The following is a 27,881-nucleotide window of genomic DNA, read 5'->3' on the forward strand; positions in this document are numbered from 1 at the left end:
TGAGGAGATGTGGAAAAATTAGGTTGTTTGGGTGGAATTGTGAATTGGTCAACTATTCTGGAAAACAATTTGGAACTATGCCCAAAGGACTATGAAACCATGCATACTCTTTGATTCAACAATACCACCATTAGATATGTGTACCAGAGGAATCAAAAGAAAAGGAAATGCACCCATATTTATATCAGCTCTTTTTGTGGTGGCAAATAATTGGAAATGAGAGCTTTGACTGAAGAAGTTGCAGTGTGTGATGGAATGCTATTAGGCTATAAGAAATGAAGAAGATGGTTTCAGAAAAATCTGAGAAAACAAAGTGAAGTGACCAGAAAGAATCAAAAGAACATTACACATGGTAGCAGCAGTATTGCAGTAATAATAATCAAATATGAAAGACTTAGCTACTCTGATCAAAAAAACAGTTCATTACCAATTTTCCAAAGGAGTCATGATAAAAAATATATATATGTATATTTAAGAAATTATGAAAAAATCCCTATGATGTACAAAATTATGATTATATAATGGATACAGCATAATTCTATACCAATTTAATGTTAATATACGAAGGATTTAAGTTGATGTTACAAGTTGGGGCAAAAAAAACACTTAAGTTTAAATATTGGCACATATTCTTTGCTGTTGTTTTGGAAAACTTATAAAAGCATGAAATTCGTCACTTAGGATTTTCCATTTAAATCATTAATAGATTTACTTTTGTTATTACAGGTAGAGCGAGAAAAAGCCATTCTTCTAGCCAATCTTCAGGAGTCTCAAACTCAACTGGAACACACAAAGGGGGCACTAACAGAACAGCATGAACGGGTTCATAAGCTGACAGAACATGTCAATGCCATGAGGTGCCTACAGAGCAACAAAGAACTGAAGGGAGAGCTGGATTGTGAGAAGGGCAGGAACTCAGGGGAACAAACCCATGACTATGAAGTTGATATCAATGGCTTAGAAATTCTTGAATGCAAATATAAGGTTGCTGTTACAGAGGTGATTGATCTGAAAGCTGAAATTAAGGCCTTGAAAGAGAAATACAATAAGTATGTAGAAAACTACACAGAAGAAAAGACCAAATATGAGAGCAGGATCCAAATGTATGATGAGCAGGTGACAAATCTGGAAAAAACTACAAAAGAGAGTGGTGAGAAAATGGTCCATATAGAAAAAGAGTTGCAAAGGATGACAAGTATAGCTAATGAAAACCATAATACCCTTAATACAGCACAAGATGAACTTGTGACATTTAGTGAAGAGTTAGCTCAACTTTACCACCATGTATGTCTGTGTAACAATGAGACTCCCAATAGGGTCATGTTGGACTATTACAGGCAAAGCAGAGTAACCCGCAGTGGAAGCCTGAAAGGACCAGATGATCCCAAGGGACTCTTGTCACCACGACTCACCAGGAGAAGTATGGTGTCATCTGTAGAAACAAAAACCCAATCAGAATCAGTTTTGAAAGAAAACACAGAGGCCAATAAAGAACAAAGTCCAACTAAAACACCAACAATCTCTCCTGTCATTACTGCCCCTCCTTCATCTCCAGTGTCAGACACCAGTGATATTCGAAAAGAACCAATGAATATCTACAATCTGAATGCCATTATTAGGGATCAAATCAAACATCTACAGAAAGCAGTGGACCGGTCATTACAACTATCACGTCAACGAGCAGCTGCAAGAGAACTGGCTCCAATGATAGACAAAGACAAGGAAGCCTTAATGGAAGAGATTCTGAAATTAAAGTCACTGCTGAGTACAAAACGGGAGCAGATAGCCACATTGAGGGCAGTATTAAAAGCCAACAAACAGGTAATATTTGATATTTCTAGAAATCAGTCATTCAATAAGCATGTGTTAAATATGCCAGGCAGAGTGCTAAGCAATAGAGATGCACATTAAAAAAAAAAAAAAAAAAACAGTCATTGTACTTAAAAGAGTTATTATTCTTGCAGTGGAATGCAAACGAGAAAAGTGCTTGTAAAAGTTGTTATTTGAGCTGGGACTTAAAAGAAGCCAAGAATTCTAAATAAAAGTGAAAAGGATAAGCATTCACATATAAAGTTCAGCTAGTGTAAAGGCACAGAGACAGGAGTTAAAAATATTATATGTGAAGAACATTCAACTGGTATAATAGGTATATAAAGTATGTATAGAAGAATAACATAAAAGAAAATTGAAAAAATTAGAAGAGGTTAAATTATGAAGAACCTATAATGCATGAAAAAGGAATTCATATTGACCGTAGAATTAATAGAGAGCCACCTTGACAATTGTATGGAAAATGAATTGGAATGAAGAGAGGATTGAGGCAAGAAGAGAAATTAGAAGGCTTTTATAATAGTTCAAGTAAGAGATGATGAAGTCCTGAATTAGCAGGGTGACCGTATGAGTGAAGAGAATAGGTTATTTGCAAGAGATATAGAGATAGAAACAAGATTTGGTAACTGATTAGATATATGAGATATATAGTGGCAGTAAGGAGTTGAAATCATATCAAGTCTGTGAATTTAGGTGAGTAGGAGGATAGCAGTTTCCTCAAAAGAACAGGAAAAGTTGAGAAGAGAGGTGGATTTATAGGAAAAGATAATGAGTTTTATTTTGTAGACATTGAATATAAAATACTTATAAGATCTCCAGGTCAAAATGTCCAGTCAGAAGTTAACAGATTTGCTAGTTTAATTGAATACCACTTATGACTAATTTGTTTTTTAAATATTAGCTTTTTATTTTAAAAATATATGCAAAGATAGTTTTCAACATTCACCCTTGTAAAACCTTGTGTTCCAAATATTTTTCCCTCCCTTCTTCCCACTCTTTCCTTAGATAGCAGGTATTCCAATATATGTTAAACTTGTACAATTTTTCTAAACAAATTTCCACATTTATCATGGTGCATAAGAAAAATCAGATCAAAAAGGTGGAAAATGAGAAAGAATACAAAAAGCAAGCAAAAAACAACAAAAAAGTGAAAATACTATGTTGTAATCCACATTCAGTCCCGACAGTCCTCTTTCTAGATGTAGATGGCTGTCTCCATCATAAGTCTATTGGAATTGGTCTGAATCATCTCATTGTTGAAAAGAGCCACATCCATCAAAATTGATCATCACAGAATCTTGTTGCTGTGTACAATGTTCTCTTGGTTCTACTCACTTTACTTAGCATCAGTTCATGTAAGTCTCTCCAGGCCTTTATAGAATCATCTTGCCAATCATTTCTTATAGAACAATAATATTCAACCATTCCCCAATTGATGGACATATCCACTCAGTTTCCAGTTCTTTGCCACTACAAAAAGGGTTTCTACAAACATTTTTGTACATGTGGGTCCTTTTACCTTTTTGTGATTACTTTGGAATTCACTGCTGGATCAATCTTTGGGCATAGTTCCAAATTGCTCTCCAGAATGGTTAGATCAGTTCACAACTCCACCATCATTATCTTTTCTTCTCATCTAAGCCAATCTGAGGGTTGTGTAGTGGTATCTCAGAGTTGTCTTAGTTTGCATTTCTCTGATCAATAGTGATTTAGAGCAGTTTTTCATGTGACTAAAAATTGTTTTAATTTCTTCATCTAAAAATTGTCTGTTCATATCCTTTCCTCATTTATCATTTGGAGAATGGCTTATATTATTATAAATTTGAATCAATTCTCTAAATATATTAGAAATGAGGCCTTTATCAGAATCCTTGGATGTAAATTTTTTTTTCCAGTTTTCTGCTTGCCTTCTAATTTTGTTTGCATTGGTTTTGTTTGTATAGAACTTTTAAAATTTAATATAATCAAAATTATCCATTTTGCATTTCATAATGTGCTCTATTTCTTCTTTAGGCATGAATTCCTTCCTTCTTCACAGATCTGAGAGGTAGACTATCCTTTATTCTTCTAATGTCCTTATAGTATCACTATGTCTAAATCATGAACACATTTTGACCTTATCTTGGTATAGGGTTTTAGGTTTTGGACAATTACTAGTTTCTGCCATACTATTTTCCAATTTTCCCAACAATTTTTGTCAAATTGTGAATTCTTATCACAGAAACTGGGGTTTTTGGGTTTATCAAACACTAGATTACTGTAGTCATTAATTACTGTCATGTGAACCTAACCTATTGCATTAATCAACTACTCTATTTCTTAGCCAGTACCAAATGGTTCTGATAACCACAGCTTTATAATATATTTTAGGTCTGGTACAGCTAGGCTATCTTCATTTGCATTTTTCATTAATTCCCTGGAAATTCTTGACCTTTTGCTCTTCCAGATGAACTTTGTTATTATTTTTTCTAGCTCTGTTAAATAATTTCTTGAGTGTTTAATTTGTATGTCACTGAATAAGTAGATTAATTTAAGTAGAATTGTCATTTTTATTATGTAAGCTCCATCTACACTAGATAGTCTTCCAGTTTTTTAGATTTGCTTTTTCTGCATCCAGTGAGATCATATGATTTCTGTTAATTTCGTTACTGACATAGTCAATTATGGTAATAATTTTCCTAATATTGAATTAGCCCTGCATTCCTGGTATAAATCCTACTTGGTCATACATGGTGTATTATCCTGGTGATAACATGTTGTAATCTCTTTTCTAATATTTTATTTAAGATTTTTGCATCAATATTCATTAGGGAAATTGGTCTATAATTTTTTTTTCTCTATTTTGATCCTACCTTGTTTGGTTATCAGTACTATAAAAGGATTTGGTAGGACTCCTTCTTTCCCTATTTTTCCAAGTAGTTTGCATAGTATTGAAATTCATTGTTCTTTAAATGTTTGATAGAATGTACTTGTAAATTCATCTGGCCTTGAAGATTTTTTTTTCTACAGTTGATTGATAACTTATTCAGTTTCTTTTTTCTAAAATGGGACTATTTAAGTAATTTATTTTTTCCTTTGTTAATCTGGGCAATCTATATTTTTGTAAGTATTCATCTATTTCACATAGGTTATCACATTTATTGGCATATAGTTGAGCAAAATAACTCCTAATTATTGGTCTAATTTCCCCTTTATTAATGGAAATTTCACCCTTTTCAGTTTTTGTTAAGGATCATGCCTAAGTGAAACGGCAGGTTTCACCTTGCTGCCCCAAGTTGCTTATTTTTAAACCCAAATTTGTTAAGGACTATGCCTAGGTGAAAGAGCAGGTCAATTCTCCGAGAGCCTACACAGCTTTGAATCATAACACTTGAAGGAGCTGCAAAGCAGCCTTTACTTACGCAGATGTTCCTTCTTGGAGTGGGAATAAAATAAATTGGAGGCAAGAAGGAAGATGAGAGAAGTAGAGAATGTAACTGCCTTTCAGTGGAGAGAGAGATCAGACAATGCAACTGTCTCTCAGTCCCCTTGTATCATCATCATCCTCTCACATAAAGAGATCCATTCTACAGGTCTGAGTTAGACCTCCAGCAGCCACTGGCAGGTGGCTCCCATATTGCAACAAATTTTGGTACTAGGAATGTTATTTTATTTTATTTTTCTAATCAAATTAACTAATGGTTTATCTATTTTATTGGTTTTTTTTCATAAAACCTACTTTTAGTTTGGTTTATTAGTTTAATAGTTTTCTTACTTTCAATTTTATTAATCTTCCTGTTTATTTTCAGAATTTAAAATTTGGTATTTAATTGGTGGTTTTTAATTTAGTCTTCTAGTTTTTTAGTTGAATGCCCAATTCATTGATCTTCTCTTTCTCTATTTTATGCAAGTAAGATCTAGAGATGTAAAACTTCCCCTAACTACTTTGGTTGTATCCCATAAATTTTGGTATGTTGTATCATTATTGTCATTCTCATGGATGAAATTTTTTATTGTGTTTTTTATTTTTTGCTTCACCCACTTGTTCATTTGGATTTAGATTATTTAGTTTCCAATTAATTTTTGGTGTATTTTTCCCTGGCCCTTGATTCTGGTAATTTTTATTGCGTCATGATCTGAACATTTACTATTTCTGCCTTTCTGCATTTGATTTTGAGGTTTTTATATCCTATCACATAGTCAGATTTTTTGTGTAGTTTCCATGTACTGCTGAGAAAAAAGTATATTTCTGTCTGCCCCTATTCAATTTTCTCCAAAGGTCTATCATACCTAATATTTCTAAAATTCTATTTACCTCTTTAACTTCTTTCTTCTTTATTTTGTGGTTTGATTTATCTTATTTTATTCTGAGAGAGCAAGGTTGAAATCCCCCACTAGCATAGTTATGCTGTCTATTTCTTCTTGCAGCTCTTTTAACTTCTCTAGGAATTTGAATGCTATAATACTTGGTGTATATATGTTTAGTATTGTTATTACTTCATTATTATATATTTTAGCAAGATATAGTTTCCTTCCTTATTTCTTTTAATTAGATATATTTTTTCTTTTGCTTGATCTGAAATCAGCATCACTACCTACTTCACCTGAAGCATAATAGATTCTGCTCCAGCCTTTTACCTTTACTCTGTATCACTCTGCTTTAAGTGTGTTTCTTGTAAACAACATATTCTAGGCTTCTGGCTTTTAATCCAGTCTACTATTTGCTTCCATTTTAAGGGAGTATTCATCCCATTCGCATTCACAATCAATAAGTCTGTATTTCCTGGCATTTTATTTTCCTCAAGTTAAACTTTTGTCTTTCCTTTCTCCCTTTTCCTCCCCACCAGTATTTTGCTTCTGATTGCCATCTCCCCTCAATCTATCTTCCCCTTTTACAGCCTCTCCCCCCCTTTTTTATCCCTTTTCCCGTCTACTTTTGTTCTCCTTTCTATTAGTTTCCTCCTTTCCTTTCACTTTCTTTTTCCATTGCTTCCCTACTGGATGAAACAAGTTTCTATATCAAACTAAATATATCTGATATTCTCTCTCTCTTTTTTTTAAATTTTTATTTAATAATTACTTTATATTGACAGAATCCATGCCAGGGTAATTTTTTTTTAACCACATTATCCTTTGCACTCGTTTCTGTTCCAATTTTTTTCCCCTCCCTCCCTCCACCTCCTCCCCTAGATGGCAAGCAGTCCTTTATATGTTGGATATGTTGCAGTATATCCTAGATACAATATATGTTTGCAGAACCGAACAGTTCTCTTGTTGCATAGGGAGAATTGGATTCAGAAGGTATAAATAATCCGGGAAGAAAAACAAAAATGCAGATAGTTCACATTCGTTTCCCAGTGTTCTTTCTTTGGGTGTAGCTGCTTTTGTCCGTCATTTATCAATTGAATCTCAGTTAGGTCTCTTTGTCAAAGAAATCCACTTCCATCAAAATATGTCCTCATACAATATCGTTGTCGAAGTGTATAATGATCTCCTGGTTCTGCTCATTTCACTTAGCATCAGTTCATGTAAGTCTCGCCAGTCCTCTCTGTATTCATCCTGCTGGTCATTTCTTACAGAGCAATAATATTCCATAACATTCATATACCACAATTTACCCAGCCATTCTCCAATTGATGGGCATCCATTCATTTTCCAGTTTCTAGCCACTACAAATAGGGCTGCTACAAACATTTTGGCACATACAGGTCCCTTTCCCTTCTTTAGTATTTCTTTGGGATATAAGCCCAATAGAAACACTGCTGGATCAAAGGGTATGCACAATTTGATCATTTTTTGGGCATAATTCCAGATTGCTCTCCAGAATGGTTGGATTTGTTCACAATGCATGTGTCCCAGTTTTCCCGCATCCCCTCCAACATTCATCATTATTTTTTCCTGTCATCTTAGCCAATCTGACAGGTGTGTAGTGGTATCTGAGAGTTGTCTTAATTTGCATTTCTCTGATCAATAATGATTTGGAACACTCTTTCATATGAGTGGTAATAGTTTCAATCTCATCCTCTGAAAATTGTCTGTTCATATCCCTTGACCATCCATCAATTGGAGAATGGCTTGATTTCTTATAAATTTGAGTCAGTTCTCTATATATTTTGGAAATGAGGCCCTTATCAGAACCTTTAACTGTGAAGATGTTTTCTCAGTTTGTTGCTTCCCTTCTAATCTTGTTTGCATTAGTTTTGTTTGTACAAAGGCTTTTTAATTTGATGTAATCAAAATTTTCTATTTTGTGATCAGTAATGGTCTCTAGTTCATCTTTGGTCACAAATTTCTTTCTCCTCCACAAGTCTGAGAGATAAACTATTCTATGTTCCTCTAATTTATTTATAATCTCGTTCTTTATGCCTAGGTCATGGACCCATTTTGATCTTATCTTGGTATATGGTGTTAAGTGTGGGTCCATGCCTAATTTCTGCCATACTAATTTCCAATTATCACAGCAGTTTTTATCAAATAATGAATTCTTTTCCCAGAAGTTAGGGGCTTTGGGTTTGTCAAACACTAGATTGCTATAGTTGACTATTCTGTCTTGTGAACCTAACCTTTTCCACTGATCCACTAATCTATTTCTTAGCCAATACCAAATGGTTTTGGTGACTGCTGCTTTATAATATAATTTTAGATCAGGTACAGCTAGGCCACCTTCATTTGATTTTTTTTTTTCATTAATTCCCTTGAGATTCTCGACTTTTTATTGTTCCATATGAATTTTGTTGTTATTTTTTCTAGATCATTAAAATATTTTCTTGGAAGTCTGATTGGTATAGCACTAAATAAATAGATTAGTTTAGGGAGTATTGTCATCTTTATTATGTTCGCTCGGCCGATCCAAGAGCACTTAATATTTTTCCAATTATTTAAGTCTGACTTTATTTGTGTGGAGACTTTTTTATAATTTTGCTCATATAATTCCTGACTTTCCTTTGGTAGATAGATTCCCAAATATTTTATGGTATCAACAGTTATTCTGAATGGAATTTCTCTTTGTATCTCTTGCTGTTGGGTTTTGTTGGTGATGTATAAAAATGCTGAGGATTTATGGGGATTTATTTTGTAGCCAGCTACTTTGCTAAAATTATGAATTATTTCTAATAGCTTTTTAGTAGAATCTCTGGGGTTCTCTAGGTATACCATCATATCATCTGCAAAGGCTAGTGTTTCTAATACGATATTAAATAATAATGGTGATAGTGGGCAACCTTGCTTCACTCCAGATCTTACTGGGAAAGGTTCCAGTTTTTCCCCATTGCATATGATTCTTACTGATGGTTTTAAATATATGCTCCTGACTATTTTAAGGAAAAGTCCATTTATTCCTATGCTCTCAAGTGTTTTTATTAGGAATGGATGTTGGATTTTATCAAATGCTTTTTCTGCATCTATTGAGATGATCATATGGTTTTTGTTTGTTTGGTTATTGATATAGTCAATTATGCTAATAGTTTTCCTAATATTGAACCAGCCCTGCATTCCTGGTATAAATCCTACTTGGTCATAGTGTATTATCCTGGTGACGATTTTCTGTAATCTTTTTGCTAATATTTTATTTAAGATTTTAGCATCAATATTCATTAGGGAGATTGGTCTATAATTTTCTTTCTCTGTTTTCAGCCTACCTGGTTTAGGTATCAGTACCATGTCTGTGTCATAAAAGGAGTTTGGTAGGACTCCTTCAATCCCTATTTTTTCAAATAGTTTATTTAGCATTGGAGTTAATTGTTCTTTAAATGTTTGGTAGAATTCACATGTAAATCCATCTGGTCCTGAGGATTTTTTCTTAGGGAGTTGATTGATAGTTTGTTCTATTTCTTTTTCTGAGATGGGACTGTTTAGGATATTTACTTCTTCCTCTGTTAGTTTGGGCAAGCTATATTTTTGGAGGTATTCTTCTATTTCATTTAAGTTGTCGAATTTATTGGCATAAAGTTGGGCAAAGTAACTCCTAATTATTGCTCTAATTTCCTCTTCGTTAGTGGCGAGTTCTCCCTTTTCATTTTTAAGACTAACAATTTGATTTTCCTCTTTCCTTTTTTTAATCAGATTTACTAAGGGTTTGTCTATTTTGTTGGTTTTTTCATAGAACCAACTCTTAGTTTTATTAATTAATTCAATAGTTTTTTTACTTTCAATTTTATTGATCTCTCCTTTTATTTTTAGAATTTCAAGTTTAGTGTTTGATTGGGGGTTTTTAATTTGTTCCTTTTCTAGCATTTTTAGTTGCAAACCCAATTCATTGACCTTCTCTTTCTCTATTTTATACAAATAGGCCTCTAGAGATATGAAATTTCCCCGTATTACCGCTTTGGCTGCATCCCATACATTTTGGTATGATGTCTCATTATTATCGTTTTCTTGGGTGAAGTTATTAATTATGTCTATGATTTGCTGTTTCACCCAATCATTCTTTAGTATGACATTATTTAGTTTCCAATTATTTTTTGGTCTACTTCCCCCTGGTTTTTTGTTGAATATAATTTCCATTGCATCGTGGTCTGAAAAGGATGCATTTACTATTTCTGCCTTACTGCATTTGAGTTTGAGGTTTTTATGTCCTAATATATGGTCAATTTTTGTATAGGTTCCATGAACTGCTGAAAAGAAAGTGTATTCCTTTCTGTCTCCATTACATTTTCTCCAGAGATCTATCATATCTAACTTTTCTAGTATTCTATTTACCTCTTTGACTTCTTTCTTATTTATTTTGTGGTTTGATTTATCTAATTCTGAGAGTGCAAGGTTAAGATCTCCCACTATTATAGTTTTACTGTCTATTTCTTCTTGCAGCTCTCTTAATTTCTCTTTTAAGAATTTAGATGCTACACCACTTGGTGCATATATGTTTAATATAGATACTGCTTCATTATCCATGCTACCCTTTAGCAAGATATAGTGCCCTTCCTTATCTCTTTTAATTAGATCAACTTTTGCTTTAGCTTGATCTGAGATCAGGATGGCTACCCCTGCTTTTTTGACTTCACCTGAAGCATAGTAGATTTTGCTCCAACCTTTTACCTTTAACCTACATGTATCTCCCCGCTTCAGGTATTTTTCCTGTAAACAACATATTGTAGGATTCTGGCTTTTAATCCATTCTGCTAACCACTTCCTCTTTATGGGGGAGTTTACCCCATTCACATTTATGGTTAGAATGACCAATTCTGTATTACTTGCCATCTTGTTAACACCGATTTATGCTTTTCTCCCTTCTTTCCCCTTTCCCCCCTTCCCAGTAGTAAGCTTGTGAGCACCACTTGCTTCTCACAGCTCTCCCTTTTTAGTATCCCTCCCCCCGCCTTAGAGTTCCTCCCCCTATCTTACCCCTTTCCCTCCCAGTTTCCTATTCCATTCCGCTTAGCTTATTCCTTCCCTTTTCACTTCTCCCTTCTCACTTTTCAATGAGGTGGGAGAAGTTTCACCATAGATTGAATATGTCTTAAGATTTTTCACTTAAAGCCAATTCTGAAGGCAGTAAGATACCCACTATATTCATCCCCTTCCATTCTTTCTCTCAGATATAATAGGTTTCCTATGCCTCTTCATGAGATGTACTACCCCCACTTTACCCTTTTTCTGGTACAATGTCCTTTCCACATCAGTTTCTAGAACAAGGTATACATGTATTCTTTATACATCTATGTAGTCGAAATATAGTTCCCAAGATTAATCTTTACCTTTTTAGATTTCTCTTGAGTTCTATATTTGTAGATCAAACTTTTTGTTAAGTTCTGGCTTTTTCATCAGAAATAGATGAAATTCGCTTACTTCGTTGAATGTCCATCTTCTTCCCTGGAAAAAGATGCTCATTCTCGCTGGGCAAGTTATTTTTGGTTGCATACCAAGTTCCTTAGCCTTTCGGAATATCATATTCCAGGCCCTTCGATCTTTTAATGTGGATGCTGCCAGATCCTGGGTGATCCTTATTGTGGCTCCTTGATACTTGAATTGGGTTTTTCTAGCCGCTTTGCAATATTTTTTCCTTCGTCTGAGGGTTCTGGCATTTGGCCACTATATTCCTTGGTGTTTTGATTTTAGGATCCCTTTCAGTGGGTGATTGATGAATCCTTTCAATGTTTATTTTTTCCTCTGTTCCTATGACTTCTGGGCAGTTCTCTTTGATAATTTCCTGGAAAATAGTGTCCAGGCTCTTTTTTTCATCATGTTTTTCTGGAAGTCCAATGATTCTCAGATTATCTCTCCTGGATCTGTTTTCCAGGTCTGTTGTCTTCCCCAGAAATTATTTCACATTCTTTTCCATTGTTTGATTTTTTTGGATTTGCTTGACTGATTCTTCTTGTCTCCTCGAGTCATTCAATTCCAATTGTTCAATTCTGATTTTCAGTGAAGTATTTTCTTCACTCACTTTTTAAAAATCTTTTTCTAATTGCCCCATTGAGTTCTTTTGTTCTGTGGAATTTTTTTCCATTTCGCCAATTTTGTTTTCCAGTTCACCAATCCTATTTTTCAAGGATTTTACTTCTTTATCCACTCTCTCTTTAACTGACTTCTCCAGGTTCTTTTGCCAAGCCTCCCTCTCCTTTTCCCAAGCTTCCCTCTCCTTTTGCCAAGCCTCACTCTGCTTTTCCCATTTTTCTTCTAGCTCCCTTGTGAGAGCCTTTTTAATTACTTCTATGAGGTTCATCTGTGCTGAGGAACAGATGATCTCCTCCTTTGGGGATTCACCTGGGGACTGTCTGTTTTTAGTCTCCTCAGGATTTAGAGTCTGCTCTCTATCTGTATAGAAGCTGTCAAGGGTTAAAGTCCTCTTCAGTTTCTTGCTCATTCTGTCTAATAATCAAAGACAAACTAGCAAAGAAAAACAGAAAAAACTGGAGTCTTTCTTTGGGGGAGGGGTTGGGTGTGTTACCGAGCTTCCTCTACAGACTGTGGGGGGCAGCAGTGAGGCACTAGCCCAACTGTGCTGCGCCTGCGCTCTGAGATCCCAGAGTGTGCTGAGTCACTAGGGGGGGGGAGGGGAGGAGGGGAGGGCGGCCAGGTCCCTAGAGACTCCAGCTGTTTGGGGTTGTATTCTTCACCCCCAGTGTTTTTAGCTTCTCTGCTGGGCTGCTGACTTGCTGCTGGAGCAAAGTATCTAATCCTGTAGCGAAGCTCTCCCCGCAGAGACGGCTGAGATCACTCCCCACCCCCCCTCTCCAGTCTGCTCCCGTGCTCTCACTGCCGCTGCCCGCCGCCTGCACCCAATCTAAAACCGTCCCAGCCCTCCAATAAAGACAGACCTTTCTTGGCGAATCTCAAGGATGGCTTCTCTTGGTAACTATTTGTGGGGTTTTTTTCAGTCAAGCATTAATTCAGAGGCTTGTAATGAAATGGATAGTGAGAGAAAGCGTGGAGCTTACACAGCTGTGTGCCTCCTCTCCGCCATCTTAACCGGAAGTCTCGATATTCTCTTTTTGAGACCAGTCTAATGAGATTAAGATTCACACAATGCTCATTCTCCTTTTTTCCCTCATCTGTAATAAGTCTTTTTGTCTCTTCATATGATATAATTTATCTCATTTTACCTACTCTTCCCTCTTCTTCCTTTAAATCCCTTTTCTACCTCTAGTTTATTTTTTATATCACCTCAGTAAAATCAAATTATACCTACACTCTCTAAGTATACCTCTAACAAAGATACAGTTCTCAAGAGTCAAACCTATCATCTTCCCATAATAGAGATGTAAACATTTTAACCTTTAAAAAACATAGTTTTTTTTTTCTTTCCTTTTTAACCTTTTTTACCTTGTTCTTGAATTCTGTATTTGAAGATAAAATTTTCTGTTCATCTCTGGTCTTTTCATCAAAAATAAATGAAAATTCCTATTTCATTGACTGTCCATCTTTCCCCATGAATGATAATGCTTAATTTTGCTGAATAGTTGATTCTTGGCTGCATTCCAAGTTCCTTTGCCCTCTGGAATTTCCAGCCCTTCAGTCCTTTAAAGTGGAAGTTGCTAGCTCCTGGTAAACCTGATTGTGGCACCTTGATATTTGAATTGTTTCTTTCTGGCAGCTTGCAGTATTTTCTCCTTGTTCTGATAATTCTGGAAGTTAGCTACAATATTCTCTGGAATTTTCATTTTGGGTCTCTTTCAGTAGATGATGAGTGCATTCTTTCAGTGTCTATTTTACCCTCTGGTTCTAAGACGTCAGGGCAGTTTTCCTTTATGATTTCTTGAAATGTTATCTAGGCTCTTTTTTTTTTTTTCATTGTGTTTTTTAGGTAGTCCAATAATTCTTAGATTGTCTCTCCTGGTTCTGTTTTCCAGGTCAGGTTTTTTCTGGTAAGGTATTTTGCATTTTCTTCTATTTTTTTTTCTTTTTGTTGTTGTTTTATTTGACTGAGTCTTGATATTTCATTGAATCATTCACTTTCATTTGTTCAGTTCTAATTTTTAGTGAATTATTTTCTTCAATTAACTTTTTTTATCTCCTTTTGCACTTGGCCAATTTAACTTCTAAATGAGTTGCTTTGTTCACTGGATTTTTTTTCCATTTTCCCATTTCACAAATTCAAGGAGTTGTTTTCTTTTTCCTTTTCACCAAAACTATTTTTTAAGGAGTGCTTTTCTTCAGAAAATTTTTGTATTTCCTTTTCTAAAGCTCTCATTTCCTTTCCCTATTTTTCCTCTAACTCTCTTTTAAGATCTTTTTTTGAATTCTTCCAAGAGTACTTTTTGAGTTGGAAACCAACTCACATCATTCTGTGAGGCTTCATGTGGAGACATTTTGCCTTTAGTGTGCTCAGGGTTTGAGGTTTGCTCTTCCCTGTTTCCACAATAGCTATCTATGGTCAGAACTCTTTTTTGCTTTTTTTGTTCATTTTTAAAGATTGAGATCTGCTCTTAGGGCAAAGGGGAAATTGTCCCAAGCTTCTGCTACAAGTGATAGAGCCTTCACACTGCCCTGGGACTGTTGCTGCCTGCTTCCTTTCACTGCTGGGGCATGACCAAGTCCTATTTGTTATGCTAGGGTTCAGAGGTTCACTATTTGCTTCCTGTTGTTGGGGTCTCATAGCTAGTCTGTTGATCCACTGGCTTTTGAACCAGGACAGAAAAACCAACACAAAACAGCAGTATTTTGGTTAAAAGCTCTCCACTAGGTTCCCCTGGCATGTGAAGGCCTCTTCACCCTGGGCTTCCCTGGGCTATGCTCCACCTGTGCTGGATCATACACCTATGACTAATTTGTAGAAAATTATGTTTTCAAGATCTTATTGATTTACTTTACGTAATAAAGTGTTTTGTGAAATCTAAATGTTCATTATCATCAAGAATGGCTTAAGTTAAACTAGAGAGTATACCTCTGCATAGCCTGATGCTTTTCATCAGTGTGATATGAAACTTTATTCCTACTCCATAGCTTTATTATTTCTAGTGTCTTGAATGTAATAAGTGCTCTGTTAATATTATTGATTTATAAAATATTCTAAATTCAAAGAAAATTAGACATGTCTATTTCAAAATTAATTAGTATTAATTAATTCTGCACTCTGTTAATTTATGTAGTTAGGTGGCACAATGGATAGAGTGACAAGCTTGAAATCAAGAAAATTCATTAAATTAGCTAATACTTAAAGAAATTAATTCACGTACTCATTGGAAAGACAAATTCTAAAGCTAAAGCTTAAATATTTTAGCCACATTGTGAGACGACTGGATTCATTCATTGGGAAAGACCACACTGTTGGGAAAGATTGAAAGCAAAAGGGAATAACAGAGGATGAGATTGATCTACAAATAATAAAAGTAATGAAGAAGCATTTAGACAGACTTCCAGAGATAATAAAGACTACAAGGGCCTGAAGTACTATAATCAAAGGGATCACGGAGAGTTGAACATGGCTGAATGAACAGCAATGCTTATTATTTGGGGGAAGCGCCATACATTTCTGTGTTTTCAAAAGGATAAAATATTTTGTTAAAAAAAAACTGTAGTTGAATATGTTAAGATTTACTAGCATCCTAAAATCAAAGCTAAATATTTAAATAATATATTTTTAATACTTATAAAATGTCACTCTTTTTTGTTTTCCACTTAATAGTATTTTATTTGTTTCAGTTACATGTAGAAACAGTTTTCAACATTTGCTTTTACGAGATTTTGATTTCCATTTTTGTTTTCTTTCCTTCCTCCCTCCCCAAGACAACAAGCTATCTGATAGAGATTATAAAAATTCAATCATATTAAACATATTTTCACATTAGTCATCTTGTAAAAGAAAAACCAGAACAAAAGGAAAAAATCCATGAGAATGAAAAAATAAAAATAGTGAAAATAGTATGTTTTGATCTGCTTTTAGACTCCATAGTTCTGGTCTCTGGGTGTGGATACCATTTTCCATCATGAGTCTCTTGGAATTGTCTTACATCCCTATATTCCTGAGAAGAGCTAAGTCTATCAAAGTTGAGTATCACACAGTGTTACTCTTACTGTATAGAATATTTTCCTGGTTCTGCATACTTTCCTCAGCATCAGTTCATATAAGTCTTTCTGGGTTTTTCTGAAATAAGCTTGCTCATCATTTGTATAGAACAATAATATTGCATTACATTTGTATACTATAATTTGTTCAGCAATTCTGCAATTGATGGGAATTCCTGCAATTTGTAATTCTTCAAAGAAAGCTGCTGTAAAGATTTTTGTACATGTGTGTAGAGGGCCATAGAGAAGTCAGGGAGGGCATGACCACCTCCTTTTGGTGTTCTCAGCCTTCCTGAGAAATCAAGGAGGGCATGATCACCTGTGTTCTACTTAAAGCAAGGGATATTTATAGTAAAGAGAGGCATTTACATATCAATAGCAGGATACTTCTAGTTAGCACTTGCTCAGTGTGATATGATGATGTAATGCTATTATAGTTATCACTTGCTCAGTGTGATGTGATGATGAATAGCTCTCTAGTTGGCACATGCTTAGTGTTCTGTAATGATGTAATCATGTAATTTAATTACCTCAACTAAAAAAGTTTTACTGGATCTCTTCTCCCTTTCCTTCCCCGTTACCAAAGGAACTCTGGAAGGGTCCTACTCATGAACAGCTCTCAAGAGCTGTTGCTTCTGTATTTCTTGTGTTTCTTATGTCTCTGTTTAGTCACCATATGTTGTGCTACAGGAGCTACCTGCCAGTGGCTGCTGGAGGTCTAACTCAGACTTGTAGAATGGATCTCTTCATGTGAGAGAATGATGATGATACAAGGAAACTGAGAGGAGTTGCTGTTCTCTGACCTCTCTTCTCTTCCCTCTTGCCTCCAATTTATTTCATTCCCAATTCACAAGGAACACCTGCATCAGCAAAGGCTGCTTAGCTACTCCTTCAAGTGTTATGATCCACAGCCCCTTCATTTAGACAAGGTCCTTAACACATGTGAATCCTTTTCCTTTTTTATAAGATTCCTAGGATACAGACCTAGTAGTGCTATTGCTGGATCAGAAGATGTGTACAGTTTTATAGCCCTTTGGGAATAGCTTGAAATTGCTTTCCAGGATGGCCACTTTAGTTCATAACTCTACCAATGGTATATTAGCATTCCAATTTTCCCGCATCTCCTCCAATATTTATCATTGTCCTTTTCTGTCATATTAGCCAATCTGATAGGTATGAGGTAGTACCGCAGAGTCATTTTAATTTGCATTCTCTAATTAATAGTTATATAGAGTTTTTTCTTTTTTTTACTATGGCTAGCTTTGATTTCTTTTAAATCTACCTATTCATATCCTTTGATTATCTATTGGGGAACTTGTATTCTTTTAAAAAAAATTTTTTTAATTAAAACTTTTCATTTTCAAGATATATACATGGATAATTTTTGACATTCACCCCTACAAAAGATGTGTTCTAATTTTTTTTCCTCCTTCTCCACCCCCAGTTGGCAAGTGAGCCAATATATGTTAAACATGTGCAGTTCCTTTATACATATTTCCACATTTATCATGATGCACAAGAAAAATGAGATCAGAAAAGAAGGGAAAATGAGAAAGAAAACAAAAAGCAAGCAAACAATAACAAAAAAGGTGAAAATTCTATGTTGTTGTCCACATTCAGTTCCCACTGCCCTCTCTCTGGATGCAGATGGCTTTCTTCATCACAAGACCATTGGAACTGGTCTGAATCACCTCAGTGTTGATGAAAGTCATGTCCATCAGAACTGATCACGTATAGTCTTGTTGCTGCGTACAATGTTCTTCGTTCTTTTCCCTTCACTTAGCATCCTGCTGATCATTTCTTATAGAATGATAATATTCCATAATATTCATATCCCATAACTTGTTCAGCCCTTTTCCAATTAATGGGCATCCACTCAGTCTCCAGTTTTCTTCTACTACAAAAAGGGCTGCCACAAATATTGTTGTACATTATTGTTCCTTTCCCTTCTTTATGATCTTTTTATGATACAAGCCCAGTAGAAGCATTGCTAGATCAAAAGGTATACATAGTTCAATAGCCCTTTGGGCATAGGGGAACTTGTATTCTTATAAGTTTAACTCAGTTTCTTATATTTTTGAGAAATGAGACCATTAATCAAGTGGATGCCCACTTAGGACATATGAATGTCATGGAATATTATTGTTCTGTAAGAAATGATCAGCAGGATGCTTCAGAGGCCAGGAGAGACATGAATTGATGCTAAGTGAAGTGAATAGAATCAAGAGAACATTGTACACAGCAACAAGATTATACGATAATCTGTTCTAATGAATGTAGTTCTTTTCAACAACAAGGTGATTCAGATCATTCCAATGGTCTTGTGATGCAGACCATTGCACCCAGAGAGAGGACTGTGTGAATTGAGTGTGGATCACAACATAGTATTTTCATTTTTTTGTTGTTGTTTGCTTGCATTTTGTTTTCTTTCTCATTTTTTCCTTTTTGATCTGATTTTTCTTGTGCAGCATGATAATTGTGGAAATATAGAAGAACACATGTTTAACATATATTGAATTATTTGCTGTCTAGAGGTAGAGAAAGAGAGGGAGAAAAAAAATTGGAACTCAAAGATTGGCAAGGGTGAATGTTGAAAACTATCAGTGCACGTTTTGAAGATAAAAAGTTTTAAAATAAAAAAATAAAGAGAAATGAAGATTTTATCAGAGACTCTTGGTATAAAGATTGTTTCTCAGCTTTCTGCTTCCCATCAATTCCTGGTTATATTAGCTTTGCTTGTGCAAAGTCTTTTTAACTTAATGTAATCAAAATTATCCATTTTGCATTTCACTTTTTTTTAATCTTCTGTTTAGTCAAACATTCATCCTTCTCTATAGATCTGACAGGTATTCTTTGTTCTCCTAAATTTTTTTTATAGGATTACCCATTATGTCTAAGCCACACATCCATTTTTGACATTTTCATGGTTTAAGGTGTGAAATGTTGGTCAATGCCTACTTTGTATCATACTATTTTCCAATTTTGTATGCAGTTTTTGTCAAATAATGAATTTTTATCCTAGAAGTTGGAGTATTTGGGCTTATCAAACAGTTTGTCAAACACTATGATGATTGACAATTATATTTTGTGTACCTAACCTATTCCATTGAGCCACCATTGTATTTCTTAATCAGTACCAACTAGTACTTTATACTAGTACTGCCACTTTATAATATATTATTAGATATACTACATCTCATTTTATTAGCTGAAAAATGATTTGTAATAGTGTTTATATAATTCCTGGGATTTTCTTGGCAGATAGACTCCCAAATACTTTATATTGTCTGCAGTTATTTTAAATAAAATTTCTCTTTCCTTCTTTTGCTTCTGAGTTTTTTTTAGTAATGGAAATGCTAATGATTTATATGGATTTTTTTAATATATCTTGCAACTTTGCTCGTTATTAATTACTTCAAATAGTTTTCTAGTTGATTCTCTAGGATTTTCTAAGTGTACCATCATATCACCTGTAAAAAATGATAGTTTCATTTCCTCATTGCCTATTTTAATTCCTTTCATTTCTTTTGCTTCTCATATTGCTAAAGGTAACATTTTTAGTATTATATGGAATAATAGTTGTGATAAACCCCATTACATATGATGGTTGCTGATAGTTTTAAAATTGATAGCTGCTTATCATTTTAAGAAAAACTCCAAAACTCTACTATTTTTAATAGGAATTGGTATTGTAGTCTGTCAAATACTTTTTCTGCATCTATTGAGATAATTATATGATTTCTGTTGGGTCATTATTGATATGATCTGTTATGTTAATAGTTTTCCTAATATTGAACCAGCCATTCATTCCTGGTATAAATCCCATCTGATTCTAGTGTATTAACCTGGTGATAAATTGCTGTGATCTCGTTTCTAATATTTTATTTTTAAAATTGCACCAATACTTATTAGGGAGATTGATCTGTAATTTTCTTTCTCTCTTTTGGCTCTCTCTGGTTAAGGTATCAGCATCATATATGTGTCATAAAAGGAATTTGGCAGGACTCCTCCTATTTTTCCAAATACTTTATAGAGTATCAGAATTAAATATTCTTTTTAATGTTTGGTAGAATCCACTGGTAAATCCATCTGGCTCTGGAGACTTTTTCTTAGGGATTTCATTGATTCAATTCTATTTCTTTTTCTAAAACAGGATTAGTTAAATATTTTATTTCCTCTCCTGTTAATGTACACAATTTATAGTTTTGTAAATATTCATCCATTTCCCTTATATTGTCAGATTTATTCTATACATTTGGGCAAAATGGCTCCTTTTCATTGGTGGTGAATTATTCATTTTTGATACTGGTCATTTGTTTTTCTTGTTTCTGTTTTTTAATCAAATTAACCAAAGGGTATTTGTCTTTTCATAAAACCAGCTCTTAGTTTTATTAGTTAGTTCAATAGTTTTCTTATTTTCAAATTTATTAATCTCTCCTTTGAATTTCAAAATTTCTAATTTGACATTAGATTTTTAAATTTTTATTTTTCTAGCTTTTTTTTTAGTTGCATGCCTAATTCATTGCTCTCTTTTTCTATTTTATTCAAGTAATCACTTAGAGATATAAAATAACTGCTTTGACCGCATCTCATAAGTTTTTGAGTTTTGTCTCATTATTGTAATTTTCTTGGATGAAATTATTAATTATTTCAATGATTTGTTGTGTGACCCACTCATTCTTTAGGATTAGATTGCTTAATTTCAGATTATTTTTTAGTCTGTCTTTCCATGGCCTTTTATTGCATGTAATTTTTATTCATCATGATCTGAAATGAATGCATTTAATATTTCTGCCTTTCTGAATTTGATTGAAGCTTCAGTGCTTTAATACATGGTCACTTGTTGTGTAAGTGTCATGGTACAGCTGAGAAAAAAATATCTTTCCATCCCTATTCAATTTCTCCAAAGATCTATCATATCTGTTTTTTCTAAAATTCTATTCACCTCCTTTACTTTTTTCTTGTTTATTTTGTGATTAAAATTATCTAATTCTGAGAAGGGGATGTCGAGGTCTCCCACTATTATAGTTTTGCTATCTATTTCTTTGTACAGCTCACTTAACTTTTTAAAGAATTTGGATGCCATCCCACTTGTTGCAGATGTGTTTAGTGTTGATATTACTTCATTATCTATGATTTCTTTATAGCAAGATGCAGTTTTCTACCTTATCTCTTTAATTAGATCTATTTTTGCCTTTGTTTTGTTTGAGTTTTGGATTGCTACCCCTGATTTTTTCACTTCAACTGAGGCATAATATATTCTGCTTCAGCCTTTTGCCTTTTTTCTATGTGTATCTCTCTGCTGCTTAAAATGTATTTCTTCTAAACAATATATTGTAGGGGTCTGTTTTTTTTTTTTTTTTTTTACTTATTCTCCTATCTGGTTATATTTTATGAGAGTTCATCCCATTCACATTCACAGTTATTATTGCCAACTGTTTATTTCCCTTCATCCTCTGAGTATTTTTTTTCTCTTTTCACCTTATCCCTCACTAGTGTTTTGCTTCTGACCACTGCTTCCCTCAATCTGCTGCCCTCCCTTCTATCAACTTCCCCCTTTTCCTACCCTTTTTCTTTACTACTTTTTCCTTCCCTTCCTATCCCCTTCATTTTCTTTTGTCTTTCTCTTCCTATTTCCCTATAGGATAAGATAAATTTCTATACCCAACTGAGTGTGTATGTTAGTCTCTCTTTGAGCCAAATCCAATGAGATTAAGGTTCAAACAATGCTCAGTGCCCTCCCCTCTTTTCCTCTATTGTAATAATCTTTTTGTGTCTTTTCACATGATGTAATTTACCCTATTTTGCTTCACCTTTTTTCATCTCCCAATAAAATGCTTTTTCTGGCCACACTTCAATTTCTTTTTTATATCATCACATCAAAAAATGTATTTTGATTCATGTGTAAATTGGATTTAAGTGAGGCAGAATTGCACAAAGTTATCAGCCTCATTCTCTCTTCTAAAGCCAGTGTCCAGTGGCAGGACACCGTCAATATGACTGGTGATGATTTTCATGTCTTCAAGGTCTAACAAAACTCTAATCACTTTATAACACTGCCTTCATGGCTATACGAATAAATTGTTCTCATCCATCTATTCTACCAGAGGAAATCTTTACATGCCTGGGGTGGACACCCTTTGGTTACCCTCAACCTGGTTTAGGCCATTTGCCAAATGGCTTACTAGAGTTGGCCACTGTGCATGCTAAAACTTCTTGGAAACACAGGTGAGTGTCAGGTATATCAGGTGGACACCAAAGATAGAAAGCAGCCCTGTAGAGGGCTCAACAGCCTTCACGCCAGAAGTACAAATCCTCATTAAACATACTCTACACTTCTCATCATATCAAAGTCAGCTTATAGCCATACTCTCTGTCTATGTATATACCCCTTCTAACTGGCCTAATACAGATACAACTCTCAAGATTCCCATGTAGGGATGTAAATAGTTTAAGCTTTGAATAACATGTTATTGTTGTTTTCTCTTTCTGTGTTTCTCTTGATAAAGTTTTTGTTTTGTTCTGATCTTTTTTATCAGAAATCATTGAAAGTTCCTTATATTGACTGTTCATCTTTTCCCCTGAAAGACTATGCTGGATTTTTCTGGATAGTTGGTCCTTGGTTGTAGTCCAAGCCTTTTTGCCTTACACACTCCTCTAGTCCTTTAAGATAGAAACTGCTCAATTTTGGGTAATCCTGACTTTGGCTGCTTGAAGTATTTTCTCCTTGAACAAATATTTCTGGCATTTGGTTACAGTATTCCTTGAAAACTTCATTTTAATATCTCTTTTAGGAGATAGCCTTTGAATTTTTTCAATAATTATTTTACCTGCTGATTCTAGGATATCATGGCAGTTTTCCTTAATGATTTCTTGAAAGATGTGCTCTCTTTTTGATCATGTCTTTTAGATAGTACAATAATTCTTAAATTACTTCTCCTGGCTCTATTTTCTCAGTCAGTTGTTTTCCAGTAAGATATTTTATATTTTCTTGTACTTTTTCATTCTTTTTATTTTGTTTGATTCTTTTTTAAAATAGTATTTTATCTTTCCAAATACATTTAAAGATAGTTTTCAACATTCATTTATGTAAATCTTTGTGTTCTAAATTTTTCTCTCTTTATAGATTAAATATGTGCAGTTTTAAAAATATATTTCTATTTTTGTCATGTTGTGCAAGAAAAGTCAGACTAAGGGAAAAAACACAAGAAATAAACAAACAAAAAGGTGGGGGAAAAACTAAGCTTCAATCCACATTCAGTCTCCATAGTTCTTTCTCTGGATGTGATTGGCATTTTCCATTCTAAGTCTATCGGAATTTCCTTGAGTTATCACATTGTTGAGAACAGCCAAGTGTTTGATTCTTGATGTCTCATAAAATCATCAGTTTCCCTTAGGGTCATTAGTCATTTCAATTTATCTAATTCTACTATAATTATTTTCTTCAGTCAAGTTTTCTCCTTTCTTTTCCAAGCTGTTGCTTGCATACCTCTCATTTCTTTCCCCAATTTTTCTTCTACTTCTCTTATTTGATGTTTTGAGCTCTTCCAAAAAAAAAGTTTTTTGGGCTTAATCGGACCAATTCATATCCTTTAAAGTTTTCCATGTAAGTGTTTTGTTCTCCTCTGAATTGGCGTTTTGATTTTCTCTGTCACCATAGTAGCTTTCTATGGTCAAGGTTCTTTTTTGTGTCTCATTCATTTTGGGAGCCTATTTTATGGCTTTTAAAGTTGAATTCTGCTTCTGAGGTACAGGGAACTGTGTACCTGTTCTGGAATCCAAGGGGAAGGCCACTGGCTTTTAGTCTTGGGGCTTCAGGTGCTTGATGAATTGTTCACTGTGCTAGGGTAGCCTGACCTTGTTGTACCTATTGTTGCCTGGTATCCAGAGCTGGCAATTTTCCTTTTCTGCTAGGGCTGAAGGCTCCACCTCTCTGTATGAAGTATCACTAGTCTGTTGAGCTAGGACAGAGGGGCTCTCATTGCTGATTTCTGCTGTGGCTAAGAGTCTCTAGCTAGCTTGCCAGAACACTGCCTCATTTAGATTGCATTTTCCTTTCATCCAAATGAAGTTCTTTCAAGTCATCCTAAGCTGGAAAACTGTTTCACTCCATCTCTTTTTAGGTTCTTTTGCTCCAGATTCTGTTCAAAGGCTTGACTTAATCTTGTTTCCAAGAGGAACTTGGGAGAACTTGGTCAACTTCATGACTTCTCTACAATCTTGACTCCACCCCATCTCTAAAATGACACTCTTAGTATATACTTTTGGAACTACAAAATCAACCATATCATATTTGTTCCTAACAAAAACTCATAAAATATAAATGAAATACTGGACCCTCACATTATATTAATACTTCATCATCCCAAAGATGGAAGAGAATTGAAAGACACTTTGAGAATGTATAATTAGCAGAAGTACTTTTGGAACATGCACACATCATTTCTCCAAAGAATGGTAAAGTATAATGTACTCAGAGTTGGATTTATCCCATGCAACTGAAAATGAAAATTCTTTCAGAAGGAACACAGTAAAACAGATAATGTACAACATTGAAATTGGAATATTCCGTCATGCTTGATCTTCTTATGAACTTAGCCAACAATATGTTGTACTAGGAGTCAATTAAATGTTATTTAGATTTATGGAAATGTGTTTTATGATGATACTTTAGGACCAGGTCATTTCCACTAGAAATTATAGAAGAATTGTTCTTAAGAAACCTGGTCACACAATAACTATAGCAATCTAGTGTTTGACAAACCCAAAGATCCCAACTTTTGGGATAAGAACTGCTGGGAAAATTGGAAATTAATGTAGCAGAAACTAGGCATTGACCCACACTTAACACTGTACACCAAGATAAGATCAAAAGGAGTTCATGATCTAGGCATAAAGAATGAGATTATAAATAAATTAGAAAAACATAGGATAGTTTACCTCTCAGACCTGTTGAGGAGGAAGGCATTTGTGACCAAAAAAGAACTAGAGATCATTATTGATCACAAAATAGAAAATTTTGATTATATCAAATTTAAAGGCTTTTATACAAACAAAACTAATACAGACAAGATTAAAAGAGAAGCAGTAAACTCAGAAAACATTTTTACAGTTAAAGGTTCTGATAAAGGCCTCATTTCCAAAATATATAGAGAATTGAGAAATCAGTAAACACTACAAATCAATGCTTGTTTTATTGTTTTGTTGATTGTTTAGATCTGTGATTGGGATAAACCATTCCCACCACCAAATCCAGGCTCTATTGTTTTAGTAGGGCCCTTGAGCTAGGAATGGTTTTTTAAATAGTTTTATTGTATTTTATTTTATTATGTAAAAATCATACACAAAAACCCAGGTCATACAAAGCTGCCCAACCTAATTTGATCTTCAGGCCATAGTTTGCTGATTCCTGGTACAGATTTTAAAAAATGGTGGGGAAGATGTTAATAATGCAGATTAAATTTCAAAATGTGTTATGCATACTTATTTTTAATAATAGATTTTTATTTCCACAATACATGCAAAGATAGTTTTTAACATTTACTCTTGCAAGATCTTGTATTTCAAATTTTTCTCCCTCCCTTCCCCTCACTCTCTTCCCCTAATCCAAAATAGGTGAAACATGTGCAATTTTTCTACACATATTTCCATATTTATCATGCTGAACAAGAAAAATCAGATCAAAAGGGGAAAAAAAGAGAAAGAAAAAACAAGCATGCAACAACAATAAAAAAAAAAAAAAAGGCGAAAATACTATGTTGTGATTCCTTTTCAGTCCCCATAGTTCTCTCTCTGGATGTAGATGGCTTTCTTCATCACAAGTTTATTGATATTGGGTGGAAGGGCCTCATTGTTGAAAAGAGCAAGTATAGCTAACTTTTTGTGACCTCTTGACCTTAACGCTCCAGTCTCTTCTGTCATCTACCATTTGCTGAAGTCCAAAGTAACATAAGTTGCTTTCATGATACTCTTTATCCATCTCATCCTCTGCCATTACTTTCTTCTTTTGCCTTTAGTCTTTCCTAGCATCAAGGTCTTTTCCAATTATCTCTATCTTCCCATTATGTGGCCCAAGTATTTAAGCTTCAGCCTCAGAATTTGACCTTCTGATGAAGAGTCAGAGCTAGTATTTTTTATGTATGGACTTGCCATCCAAGAAACTCTCAAAAATTTTCTCCAGCACCACAAATTAAAAGTGTTAATTCCAACTGGCTTCAAAGTCAGGAAAACTTGGGTTTGAATCCTGTCTATCATGAATGCACTGACTATATAACTTCATTTTTTTTATTATAGCTTTTTATTTACAAAACATATGTATGCATAATTTTTCAACATTGATCCTTGCAAAACCTTATGTTCCAACTTTTCCCCTCCTTCCCCCCACTCCCTCCCCATACACATAATTTATACAGTTATCTTGCTGTTGTGCATACTTTTTTTGAGAACCAGTTGTTAAATATGTACCAGCATACCACTAGAGGTAGCCATACCAAACACTTGATTTCTTGATATTACATCTTCCATCATGTTCTCAAATCTCAAAATAGGAGATTAGGACAGAAGCAAGCAAGTTGAAATCATGGAATTTGTTTCTAATGAAATTTCAAAATGCTGAATTGGAATCAGAAATATAGAGTTAAAAGAAATCATTTAGTTCAACTCTCCATTTTATCATTAATGAAGGTAAGGATCATCAAGTATAAGTGCCATGTCAAAGGCAACACAGATGATCATTGAAGGAGCTGGACTTAGAACCTATGTTTCCTAACAGAACTGTCTAGTATATTTTCCATAATACACAGTCTAATATTTATTATCTATTATTTCCATAATACATACCATCTAGTATATTTTCCATAATACACCACAATTATTCATACACCAAATACTATAAACGTATTATATCATATCAGAGTACTGTTTCTTTAATTAATTTTTAAAAATTTTTTTCTCTTGAAAGACAATTGGGGTTAAGTGACTTGCCCAGAGTTACACCGTTAACTGAAAGAAGTGTTAAGTGTCTGAGGCTGGATTTGAATTCAGGTCCTCTTGACTCCAAGGCTAGTGCTTTATCTATTGCACCATCTAGCTGCCCCATCTTTAATTAATTTTTAACTTGTTGAATACAGAAGTATAAAACCTGACATTCTTTAAGTTTTAGCTAATTAGACAGTAACAAAATCAGTCTATCAGTTTAAAAGCACATATACATAATAGGCATTATGCTATGAAACATGGAGAAATAAAGGTAAAATAGTCCCAGCCTATAGGAACTTACATTCTAATGGAGACAACACCAAGTAAATAAAGAAAATGAGCTTCTTATGATTCTTATAATTTTTCCTGTTTCAGACAGCTGAGGTGGCCCTAGCTAACCTGAAGAATAAATACGAAAATGAAAAAACAATGGTGACTGAGACCATGACAAAACTTAGAAATGAATTGAAGGCCTTAAAAGAAGATGCAGCAACTTTCTCATCCTTGCGTGCCATGTTTGCAACCAGGTAAGGATAACTGGGTTCTGGATTTAGAATAAATGCCATCTAAGTTTTGATCAATCAATAAGTATTTATTAAGCATTTAGTATATGCAAGGCACTGTTTAAAGCAATTAGGATCTAAAGAAAAGGC

General features: G+C 34.3%; 1 protein-coding gene across 8 annotated transcripts in view; it reads left to right on the forward strand.

The window, feature by feature from the left end:
* The window catches only part of BICD1 (BICD cargo adaptor 1), a 262,487-nt gene that overhangs the window by 139,422 nt on the left and 95,184 nt on the right, over positions 1 to 27,881 (forward strand). For all 8 annotated transcript variants that reach the window (XM_051962784.1, XM_051962786.1, XM_051962785.1 and 5 more), the window contains exons 5-6: positions 727 to 1,821; positions 27,604 to 27,755. In XM_051962784.1, the coding sequence (XP_051818744.1) occupies positions 727 to 1,821; positions 27,604 to 27,755 (1,247 nt within the window). The remainder of the gene's footprint in view (positions 1 to 726; positions 1,822 to 27,603; positions 27,756 to 27,881) is intronic.

This window comes from Antechinus flavipes, chromosome 5, assembly GCF_016432865.1.
Source record: "Antechinus flavipes isolate AdamAnt ecotype Samford, QLD, Australia chromosome 5, AdamAnt_v2, whole genome shotgun sequence".
In the NCBI taxonomy this organism is placed as follows: domain Eukaryota; kingdom Metazoa; phylum Chordata; class Mammalia; order Dasyuromorphia; family Dasyuridae; genus Antechinus; species Antechinus flavipes.